The sequence below is a fragment of the Nannospalax galili genome, unplaced genomic scaffold (genome assembly GCF_000622305.1).
Source record: "Nannospalax galili isolate Female #2095 unplaced genomic scaffold, S.galili_v1.0 scaffold315, whole genome shotgun sequence".
Lineage (NCBI taxonomy): Eukaryota > Metazoa > Chordata > Mammalia > Rodentia > Spalacidae > Nannospalax > Nannospalax galili.
Genome location: NW_008336851.1, coordinates 1,692,517 through 1,704,260, shown reverse-complemented (window position 1 = coordinate 1,704,260; position 11,744 = coordinate 1,692,517). Strand labels below are relative to the sequence as shown.

The window sequence follows — 11,744 nt, the reverse complement described above, 5'->3', positions numbered from 1 at the left end:
TTTTGTTGTTGGAATTTGTTTTGTGTCCCAGTATGTGATCAATTCTGGAGAAACTTCCATGGAGTGCTGAAGAGAAAGTATATTCTTTAGTACTTGGATGGACTATTTGGCAGATGTCTGTTAGGTCCATTTGATGAATGGCATTGTTTAATTCAGATGTCTCTCTGCTTATTCTTTGTATGGTTGACCTGTCTAATGGAGATATTGGGGTACTGAAGTCCCCTACTGTTAGTGAGTTGGGGTTATTCTGTGTCATAAAGTCCTGTAGCACTATTTTTATGAATTTTGCTGCACCAGTGTTTGTTGCATATGTGCTAAGGATTATAATATCTTCTTGGCTAACTGTTCCTTTACTCTGAATGAAATGACCCTCCTTATCTCTTCTGATTAATTTTACTTTGAAGTCTATTTTGTCAGGTATTAGAATTGCAACCCCTGATTGTTTCTTAGTGTCATTTGCTTGGGAATATTCTTTTCCATCCTTTTACCTTAAGGTAGTGCCTGTCCTTGAAGGTGAGCTGGGTTTCTTGCAGACAGAACAGAGATGGATTTTGTTTCTTAATCCATTCGCTTAGCCTGTGTCTTTTGACTGGGGAGTTCAGTCCATTGATATTTAAGGTTATTATTGAAAGGTGTGTATTGGTTGCCATCATTTTGATTGCTGTTTGTGTTCTCTGTGTAATATTGTGTTTCCTAGATTATATCTTTGTTTATTTTCTTTTGTTGCCCCAAGGTATAGTTGTTTCTCTCTCTGCTCTCTGTATTGCTTCAAGTATTCTTTGAAGGGCTGGTTTTGTGGACATGTATTCTTTCAGGCTATTCATATCATGGAAGATTTCCCTTTCCCCTTCAACTATAATAGAGATTTTTGCTGGGTATAGTATTCTGGGCTGGCATCTATTGTCATGTAGAACTGGAAATACCTTGGTCCAGGCTTTTCTGGCTTTCATAGTTTGCATTGATAAGTCAGCTGTATTTCTGAAGGGCTTTCCTTTGTGTGTGACCTGATGTTTTTCTTTTGCTGGTTTCAGTATTTCTCTTTGTTCTGTACATTTAGTGTTTTTACTATGATTTGTCGTGGAGAGCATCTTTTTCTGGTCCTGTCTGTTTGCTGTTCTATATGCTTCTTTTATTTGTATGGTCATGTCTTTCTTTAATTTTGGGAAATTTTCTTCCAAGATTCTGTTGAAGATCTGGTCCATGCCATTTTCTTGGGATTCTTCTCCTTCCTGTATGCCTATGATTCATAAGTTTGGTCTTTTTATGGTGTCACACAATTCCTGCATATTCCATTCTTTTGTTTTTTTTATATTTTTTTTTTAAATTTTCCTACTGTTTGTTTGTTTTCAGGCACTTTGATAGCTGTTGGATTGACTAGAATCTGTGTCAGTTCCCTCTCAAAGGCTTCTACATAGGGGGAGAAAAAAATTAGCCATCATTTAAGAACAATAGTAGGTTGTTCCTCTTAGCTACAGGTGGGCACTGCAGTACTGCAGACCAAAATTTGAAGTCTTACATCTGAGCAGCACTTTCTGCTCAGAAACAAAATCATCAATGAGAAATAACTGTCTAACATTTTATATGGACTTAAGCCTAATGTCTGGGAAGTGTAATCTCTTGAACTCTTAAAGAAATATACTGATCACTTAAATCTTAGGTTATAATTTCCTTTTGGGTGTTTAAGACCATAGAGTTGGCCCAAATAAACCAATGTACTTTTACTCTTAAGGTTGTTTGAGGAACTGTTCCTCAGGGTCACATGGGCTTGGGAGGAGCCCCTGACCCCTTTCTTTCACCAGTTCCATGGATGTGAAGATAAGTTAAAGGTCCCACTGACCAGATTATTATAGGCCTCAAAGTATGGCTGTTAAACATCCAATAAAGTTAGTTCTACCAGTCTGGTACTTTTAATTATCATGTGCTATGTAGATAAGGCTTGGGTAAAAAACCAAATATTCTCAGGTAAACCTTGATTAGATATTTATTTTGTTCCTTAAACTAGGTGACTAAACTACTATGACCTTAGAAATTTTTAAGACTATGTGTATATTATTTTTGTCTCATTCTTTATATATCATAACAAACTATACAGACCTCATAACTTGCTTAGGCTTTCTCATTTTTTCTATTTTGTAAAATATCTCCATTCCCACATCCTTTTAACATCTTTTATATTCTCATTTTCTTTTTTAATAATTATAAGGTATAATAACATTAACAAGTAAATTTTCTACCTGTTGTGTAGAAATGCAAACAATATTTCTCCTTAAGGTCAGATGCCCCTGAGCTTCCACAGAGTGGCATGGAACTTCTCGAGCTCAAAGTCCTTTATTTTCCAGGCCCACCACGCTCTGTCTCCAACACAGCAGAGTTCTGGAGATGCGTGTGCTGGGAGGTCTGCTGCGTACCTTGATGTTATTGGAGTCTGTGAGAAACATGGTAACGCGATCAATGCCCATGCCCCAGCCAGCTGTCGGGGGCAGCCCATATTCCAGGGCTGTACAGAAGTTTTCATCTATGAACATAGCCTCATCATCACCAGCAGCCTTAGCCTTGGCTTGTTCTTCAAATAGCTGCCGCTGCCGCATGGGGTTATTCAGCTCAGTGTAGGCATTGCATATCTCCTTCTTCATGACAAACAGCTCAAAGTGCTCAGTTAGACCTTCTTTGGAGCGGTGCCATTTGGCCAACGGGCTCATTATCTGGGGGTGATCACAGATGAATGTAGGACTGATGCATGTCACTTCGAGGAACTCTCCAACAAGCTTATCAAGGAGCCTGGCTGTGGTCCAAGGTGGGGGGCATTCAACAGCTTTTGCCACACAAATATCATCAAGAATTTTTCGAGTTTCTTCAGTTTCAAAGAGGTTAGTTTCTGGCAGCTTTATACCCAGAGCTTTCTCAAGCTCTTCTACCATGCTGATTCTTCGGAAAGGTGGGGTGAAGTCGATCTCGTAGGCTTGACCTTCTGGCCCATCTGGGTGGTAGGTGATCTTGTAACTATCTGTAATGTTTTTCACCATCCCTGATAGCATCTTCTCTGTGATTTCCATGAGATCATGGTAGTCTGCATAGGCCATGTAAAATTCACAGGTGGTGAACTCAGGATTGTGAGTCAAGTCAATTCCTTCATTCCGAAACTGGCGCCCGATTTCATAAACCCGGTCAATACCACCAACTACTAGCATCTTGTGGTAGAGTTCTGGAGCAATTCTCGTATATAAGTTCATATCTAGCTCATTGTGATAGGTGATGAAAGGCTTGGCCACAGCTCCCCCAGGGATGATGTTCATCATGGGAGTCTCGATCTCCAGGAATCCCAGCTCATCCAAGAAACTTCTTATGTATGTGATGATCTTAGAGCGGATGGTAAATTTCTGTCTCACAAAGTCGTTCAGTATCAAATCCAAGTACCTCTGACGATACCTTGTTTCCTTGTCTTTGAGGCCAAAGTGAAGATGAGGCAGCATATGCAGGCAGGGGGACAGCAGTGTGATTTCATGGGGAACGATGCTCAGTTCACCCTTCTTGGTTTTCCCAGGATTCCCCTGAACTCCAATGATGTCTCCCGGGCGCAGTTTGTTATTGATACGAACAAATTCTTCCTCAGATTTATAATTCCTGGAGTTGGCCATGACTTGTAACTTGACCCCCTCTCCTCGAAGATCATAGAAGATGAGCTTCCCCCCAGAAGCTCTCTTGGCATGGATCCTACCTGCCACTTTTAAGGTGATGTCAGTCAGGTGGTCCCCAGGTTGCAGGTGACTGTATTCTTGGATGAACTGAGTGAGTGAGATATCTACGTGGAACTTGTGTGGGTATGGGTCCTCTCCATTGACCTTTAGCTGGTGGACTGCTTGACTACGGATCTTGTAGTATTGATTTGGGTCCAGGGCCTCCTCCTCGGCGGCCACGCCATTGTCAGCAGTGTGGTTGGTGGCAGCAGCAGCCTGGCCTAGCTGCTTCTCACTGAGCTCTTTCTGCTTGGCCTCTTTCTCTGCCACTTTCTTCTCAGCTTTCAGTCGTCTCTTCAGTTCACTTCTTTTACCAGAAAGTGGCTTGTCCTTGTGAAGCGTTGTGAAAGGAGCAAGTTGACCCAGTCGAAGTTCCCTCTGACCCCACTCTGCCCAGAAGGTTTGACACAGGGACCCCCTAACAAGCCTGACAGCAGCTTGCATCAACATGGCAGAACACCCTGGAACTAAGGATTACCACCACTTCTTGCTTAGTTTCGGCTCGCCATCCACTTTCACTTCAGGCTCCTGCAACGTAGCCATGCTCCTGGCCGGCCAAACCTCACATACTGGAAACTTTTACCCAGCATGGATGAAGCCTTCTCTTCCTAGCCTTCCCCAGATTATATACTTTAACCCTCCCCAAATCCAGTAGACCATGTGATTAGGGCCAAATTACATACAGTTGGCTGGGAAGAGCAGCTGGATACTCCAGTGAGGGTCCAATGACCCTGCGTGGCTCTCCTTTAATGAATGAGCACAACCGTCAACAAGACCAATTGTGACAATGTTTAGCAATCAGGCTCAGCTAAAGTCGTGATGATGGCAGTTATTTTGTGCAGAAGGGACTGCAGTATAGCATCATCTTATTAAAAGGACGTGGAATTTAAAAGGATTTGGTGCTAGGAGCCACATATGAGGGAGAACATATGTCGTTTGTTTTTCTGAGTCTATGTTACCTCACTTAGTATAGCAGTTTCTAGATCCATCCATTTACCTGCAAATTTCATGATTTCATCTTTCTTTACTGCTGAATAGAAATCCATTGTGTAAATATACCACATTTTTGTTAACCACTTGTCAGTTGAGGAGCACTTAGGTTGCTTCCCTCTCTTAGCTATTGTGAAAAGAGCAGCAAAAACATGGTTGTACAAGTGTTTCTACAATAGGATGAGGTCTTTGGGTATATGCCAAGGAGGTGTATAACCAGGTCATATGGTAGGTTCATTTTTAGTTTTTTAAGAGTTCTCCACACTGTTTCCCATAGGGGTTGCACCAGTAGTGAATGAACTTTCCCCTTTTTCCATATCCTTGCCAGCATTTGGTATCATTTGTTCTCTTGATCCTAGCCAGTCTGATTGGGGTAAGGTGATACCTTGGGGTGGTTTTAATTTGCATTTCCCTAATTACTAAGGATGTTGAACACTTTTTTAGATGTTTCTTAGCCATCTTTAATTCTTCCTCTGAGAACTCTGTTTAGATCTTTAACCCATCTTTTACTTAGATCATTTTCTTTCTTGCTTCTTTGTTTTTTGAGTTCTTTATATATTCTAGATGTTAAACTTCTGTCAGATGTGTCACTGGTGAAGATTTTTTCCTATTCTATGGGTTTTCTCCACTTAGGGGGTTGGGTATAAACACCATTTGGGGAAGCTCACCACCATGTGGAGGCCATATCCAGGTGCTCTCAGGTGGTCAGCTGAATTCTCAGCTTCTATGCCAGACAGAGGCCAGATCAGGCCCTCTCAAGCAGTCTGCTGGGTTCTCAGTCACTACACCAATGGAGACCAGAACAGGCACTCTCCTATTATTTTTATTTTATTTTATGTGTATGAATGTATTGTATGCATGCATATTAGTGTACCTCCATCATGCAATGCCTGCAGAGGTCAGAAGAGGGTGTCAGATCCCATAGAACTGGTGTTACAGACAGTTGTTAGCTGCCATGTGGGTGCTGGCAATCCAACCCAGGTCGTTTGCAGTAGCAACCCATGCTCTTAACTGCTGAACCATCTTTGTAGTCCTAGAAACATAAATATTTTGAATGCTGGTTAACAGCATGACTATTTAGTAAAAGAACAACAGTAGATTCTTCCCTATGACCTCCCCAGCCATGGGGTTTTGACAAGGCTATAATGCCAGGCATGAAATTCTCTCCTGTGGATCCGGCCTCAAATCCAATCAGAAAGCAGTTAATTATCCCTTAACAGTCATGCCCCTGTTTTACCAGTGGGCACATCTTACCTGGCAAGTGGGTATTGCAGCATACAGGGTTCAGTCCTGCATAAGATCACTGATATTTTGTCTTTCCCAGAAGCCTACACAGCACCTTCTGACACCATGTGAGTCAGCCAGCAGGGAGCAAGCTTTCTGGTTAATTTGAGGTTTATTTCTTTATGTCCTATATCCAAAGTGAGTGGTGTCTTCAGTAACAGGGTCTCATGATCTAGTTATGGTGGGCAGCCAAGAGCAATGACAATAGCTGTTGGGGACCACTGTCCTATTAGAACTCTGCAGAAAGCATGCTTGACTAAATGTGCAAAGTAACCAGTAGCCAAGACTGTCTATGACTGCAGAGCCAGATGGTCATGTATGCAGAGCCAGATGGTCATGTATGCAGATGCAGGCTCTGAAGTGCAGTGTCCCTTATGTTTAGATCAGATTAAAACTCCGCCTTATTTACACTATTGAATGAATATTTTCTCTTCACACATTTGCTCTGTACCTTGCAAACAGACCACATTTTGTTGCTAATTGGTCCTGAGCTCTTGCAGAGAACTGTCCTTTGATCTGCCTACCCTTTGTTCCTGAATACTTGCTTAAAGGACCCCATCCTGGGGATAGACCTTGAGAGCTCCATTCACTGCTCTTTGGTCTATGGAATAGGGAGTCTCTGGGTCTCCTAACTTTCTTTAATCTTTAATTGTCTTGTGTGTAATATTCTACTTTGTGTCTAGTATTGTTTGGGAACAGCATTGTCCATCCATATAGTTGCTTATAAAGTAGTGGATTTCTGTAAGGCATCCTTAGTTTTGGTTAACCACCCCCTGCTCTCTCCTCTCCCCAATCCCACTAACCCCATTTAAAGCTTTAACCCCTCATATTTCTGTCCTCTGCTTTCATGTCACCTGTGTTCTACTATCCACTAAATAGAACTTTTCCTTGGGTTGGAAGACCATAGTTTTCTATATAGCTTTTTTCATGTGCCATTCATTTTAGTTAAGCTTTCTGCCAATAAATTTCCTCATATCCCACCCCTTTTATGCTTGAACTTTTCTGCCCTAGTATTTCTCACCTCTACTTTGCTTTTATCTATATTTTACTATTCCCCCTCTCTTAGGACATCCTCCTCAAGTGGCCAGTTTCTAGTTTCTTGGCTTCTGCCTGTACTCCAAGTAAAATGAAAGATTCAAAGCTAGGCTCCACATGAGAAGGAACACGAAGCATTTGTCTTTTTGTGCCTGAGCGACCTCACTCAGTATAACTTTTTCCATTTCCATCCATTTACCTGCAAATCTCATTTCATTTTCTTTACAGCTGAGTAATATTCCATTATGTATTGTAGCCCCAAAATTACTCATTCCTCCAAAAAGAGTAAGCCAGCCAGGGCAAGACAAGGAGCATCCTGGGAAAAGGGGTGGAGACCACTGTAATATGGAGAGTTAGCTGCAGAAAGTTAGCATTGGCCATGTTGGAACTCCAGAAGTGATTGGGGAACATCAGGGTGTGCGCGGGGCTTGAATGGAGTGGGGTGGTTATGACAAGCCATGTCTTCGTAAGTCATCCCCTCCCAAATGTCATATAAACTATTCAAAATTCAAATAGGATGCCTTACGTCATCTGTTAGCCCTGGGGCCTCTGACGGTGTGGGCACAAGTCTCCCCAGAAGGGAGGAAAAGGAAAAGAAATGGTGAAACAATTGGCTTAGAGTGGCTGGATAGATAAATCACAGGAGTCCGGGAAAAACATGGGGATGTGGGCCTTGAAAAGCACCTCTGTTCTAGCAGCATCTGGTGAGCCATTTGAAAGGGAGCCACATTCAGATTTCCAAATCCAGAAAGGCAGAGACAGGCATCTCAAGGAGTCCTGGGAGGTAATGCAACCCATCTAGAAGAATCTGGCAGGAACCCAGTGGAGAGAGTTGCCAAATCCCTGTATGCTTAAGGGGGATAACTATGCTCATGTGCATTATACAATGGATCATGAAATATGTAATTAGAATGATGTGGGCCATGCAGACGTGGACAGACTCAAAGGGGAAAATCCCTGGGCCACAGCTATGCTGTAAATGTGGGGAAATAGCTCAGTTCCTGAAAAATGGAGTCTGCTGCCACATGGATCTAAAAACTTGTTAAAGATTATAGAGAGCCCGGAAAAAAAAAATCTTACAAGAAAAAGAGGAAAACAGAGAGGGGGCGTGCCACTACTTTGCATAATAAAAGATTTGCCCAAGGCAGAGGACCCTGAAAAGGCCAAGGAGTTACTCTCAGCCTCAAAGCTTAAGAGGGAGGAAAAATGGGAGATTTTAACTTGTGTAAGGTTAGGAGACCAGTGGTGCAAGGACCCAGGAAAAAAGACAGTAGTGAAAAAAACAACAACTTAGAAATGAAAGTAGCTAAAGCTGCCCCTCAGACTCAATGTTTGACACAAAAAGAGAAAAAAGTTAACAGGGCTATAGCTAGGAGAAAATACTCCACACTGGAGCTGTTGAAACTAGGAAAGACTTCAAGCAAGCAATCAAGAGCCCCTCACCATGTGGCTCATAGGTATGGGACATGGGAGAAAATAATGTCAGTCTAGGTCCTTCAGAAGCTTCACAGCTGAGTTATATAACCACCCATCTGTCCTTGCAACACAGGCTGATCCAGCTAGCTGGTTTAATAAATCTCTGCTTGATTTTTGCATCTCCATACTCGTGCATTTGTTCTCCAGAAGAGACCCACCGAGTCAAGGACCCTAACAATGCTCAGTTCACTGGGCCAGATAAGGCTGTGTTCATCAGAGATATAAAGGAAAGCTTAATTCAACTGGGACCTCAAGAATGGTATAGAGCTTTAATGGTTTTGCTAAGTCCTTTAATGGGACAGGATCTTTGTAAAGTGAGCCTTTATAAAATCTGAGTGACTCAAACCAGCATGTAAAACATGTGTATGTAGAATAACAGAACAACCTACAAGAGATATAAAAAAGACCAGACAGAAGAAATGGCCTGTTTGGGTTACTCAAAGACAAACGTGGCAAGATTTATGTTGAGCCCAAATTCCCAAAGAAAAAATTGATAGAAAACCAAATTCGGTACTAAGGAGTTTCTGGAAGGCTTTAAAACCTGAAGAACAGTTTATAAAGGGCATTCAGAGGATAAAAACTGTCCCAGGGGTGGCTAAGGATCTCCAAAGCTTAAATAAGGTGCATTTCTCTCCTGAGAAAGGCTATGCTAGGGGTAGAGGCAGTTTTTCCTACCAGGGCCTCCCCCAGCAGCCAGGTATGGTCAATGGAGAGATGACAGATATGGTCTGTCTGACTCAGGGAACCAATAAGTGCAATGGGGACAAGAGAGACCCCCCTGCCTCCTTAGCCTGGTGCAGGGTCGGGCAACTGGAGCCAACACCTGTATATCAAGGATTAAAGGCTACAAAGAAACTGGGTGTGGTGTGGTGTACGCCTTTATTCCCAGCACTTGGGAGGCAGAGGCAGGAGGCTGTCTGTGAGTTCAAGGCCAGCCTGGTCTACATAGTGAGTTCCAGGCCAGCTAGGGCTACAGGGAGACCCTGTCTCAAAAAAAAACCCCCCCAATTTTTTTTTCTTTATTACCATAGCCCATTTTTAATTGGGTTGTTTTCAAAAGCAATAGACATGCTGAAATAACAAAAATCAGGGCCAAAAGTAATGAAATAAAAACAAGCAAATTAAAAAAAGAATCAAGGAAGCAAAAAGTTGGTTCTTTGGAAAGATAAACAAGATTGACAAATTCTTAGCCATTCTAACCAAAAGAGAGAAGACCCAAATTAATAAAATCAAAAATGAAAAGGGAGAGATTACAACATATACCAATGAAATTCAGAAAATGATAAAGACATACTTTAATGCCTCTATTCCAATAATTGGACAATCTAAAAGAAATGGATGAACTTATGCAATATATCAAAATTGGACTAGAGAGATGGCTCAGTGGTTAAGAGCACCAGTTGCTCTTACAGAGGACCTGGGTTCAGTTCCCAGCACCTACATGGCACTAACAAGTGTCTGTAACTCCAGTTTCAGGGGATCAGACACCCTTTTCTGACCTCTGAGGGTACTGCACTTACACACGGAGGCAATACACTTATACACATAAAATAAAAATAATAAATAAAATATTTTTAAAAAGAATATATCAAAATTAAATCAAGAAGAGAAAAATGACTTAAACAGATCCATAACAAGCAATAAGATTGAAACAGTAATAAAAGTCTTCCTAACTGGACTTGGTGGTGTGCATCTTTAATCCCAGCACTTGGGAGGTAGAGGCAGGTAGATCTTTGTGAGTTTGAGGCCAGCCTAGTCTACGTCACAAGTTCCAGGCCAGCCAGAGATATAGAGTGAGATTCTGTCATCCAAACCAGATAAAGACACAACAAAACCAACAAAATTTATAGACAGAGTTCCTGATGAACACAGACACAAAATTCTCATTAAAATGCTTATTAAAAAATTCAAGATCACATCAAAAAGCTCATTCATCATGACCAAGTTGGTGTCATTCAAGAATGAAGAGACTCAGGTATGATTCAACACACATGATCAAAAAAATGTTACCCATCACATAAATAAACTCAACAGCAAAAATCACAGGATCATCTCAACAGATGCAGGGAAGGCGTTTGACAAAATCCAATCTGCCTTCATGACAAAAGTCATGGAGAGACTAGCAATAGATGGAGACTGCTCAGCATAGCAAAGGTATATAGGACAAACATATAGCCAACATCATGCTTAAGTGAGAGAAATTCAGTGTTCCCACTAAGATCAGGAATTCTTCCCCATTCCTATTCATAATAGCACTTGAAGTCTTAGCTAGAGAATAAGACAAGAGAAGTTGGGAGTGATTGCTCACACCTTTAATGCCAGCACTTGGGAGGCAGAGGCAAGTGGATATCTGTGAGATTAAGGCCAGCCTGGTCTATATAGCAAGTTCCAGGCCAGCCAGGGCTATAAGGAGACCCTGTCTCCAAAAAAGAAAAGAAAAGAAAAGAAAAGAAAAAAGAAAAGAGATTAATTTTGGCCATCTGCATGTGTGTAAACACCCAACAGGAAAGTATAACCAAAGACTAAAATGATTGGCTTTTTTGTTGTTGGGTTTTTCTTTTCTTTTCTTTTTTTTTTTTTTTTTTAACAGTTCAAGGGTTCATACTCCCCCGTCATTAGGCTTAAATCCATATGGGTTGTTATTTAGACAACTCTCTCTCTCCCTAATGTTTTTCTTCTGAATTTTAAAAAAAAAAAAAGTGGTGGGGCTGCAGAGATGGTTCAGAGGGTAAGATCACTGACTGCTCTTGCAGAGGACCGAGGTTCGATTCCCAGCACCCACATGGCGGCTACGAACCGTCTTTAACTCCAGTTCCAAGGGAATCCAAAGCCCTCTTCTGACCTCCTCAGCATTTCATAATATGGATGTAGTTATGTACATGCAGATAATACATTCATACACATAAAATGAAAAAAATAAAATGTTTTTAAAAATAAAGACATCTAGTTCAGTGCTCTTCCAGCTCTCCATGGCAAGGGCCCGATTTTAAATGTTTCCAAGCTGTGGCAGCCCCAAACTTGTATAAAACATGACTTAAATGATTAGAAAAATAGCTCAAAAAGTGTGATAAAAATAGCTAAGGCTGTATAGTCCAAACCTGTTAATCACATGTTGGTGAATATGGCTACATAAGGTGACCTATGGTTTTACTAAGGTTAAGTCTATGGTCTAGCATTATCTCAGCCAGCAGGTGATAATACCCTCCTGCTGAGCATCCACCCAGC

At 41.5% G+C, this 11,744-nt stretch overlaps 1 protein-coding gene across 1 annotated transcript; it reads right to left on the bottom strand.

The window, feature by feature from the left end:
• Positions 1–2,303: 2,303 nt before the first annotated feature.
• On the bottom strand, positions 2,304–4,293 carry LOC103732684 (lysine--tRNA ligase-like). Its single transcript, XM_008831334.2, has 2 exons — positions 4,219–4,293; positions 2,304–4,038 (listed from the first exon to the last, which is right to left on the bottom strand). The coding sequence occupies exons 1-2, from the start codon at positions 4,275–4,277 to the stop codon at positions 2,319–2,321; spliced, it is 1,779 nt and encodes a 592-aa protein (XP_008829556.1). The 5' UTR covers positions 4,278–4,293; the 3' UTR covers positions 2,304–2,318.
• Between the last annotated feature and the right edge of the window lie 7,451 nt (positions 4,294–11,744).

Coding starts and splice junctions, on each gene's coding strand:
- LOC103732684 (XM_008831334.2), bottom strand. CDS start 4,277: ATGGCTACGTTGCAGGAGCCTGAAGTGAAAGTGGATGGCGAGCCGAAA. Junction 4,039..4,218: donor GAGCCGAAACTAAGCAAGAA/GTGGTGGTAATC, acceptor TGGTAAAAGAAG/TGAACTGAAGAGACGACTGA.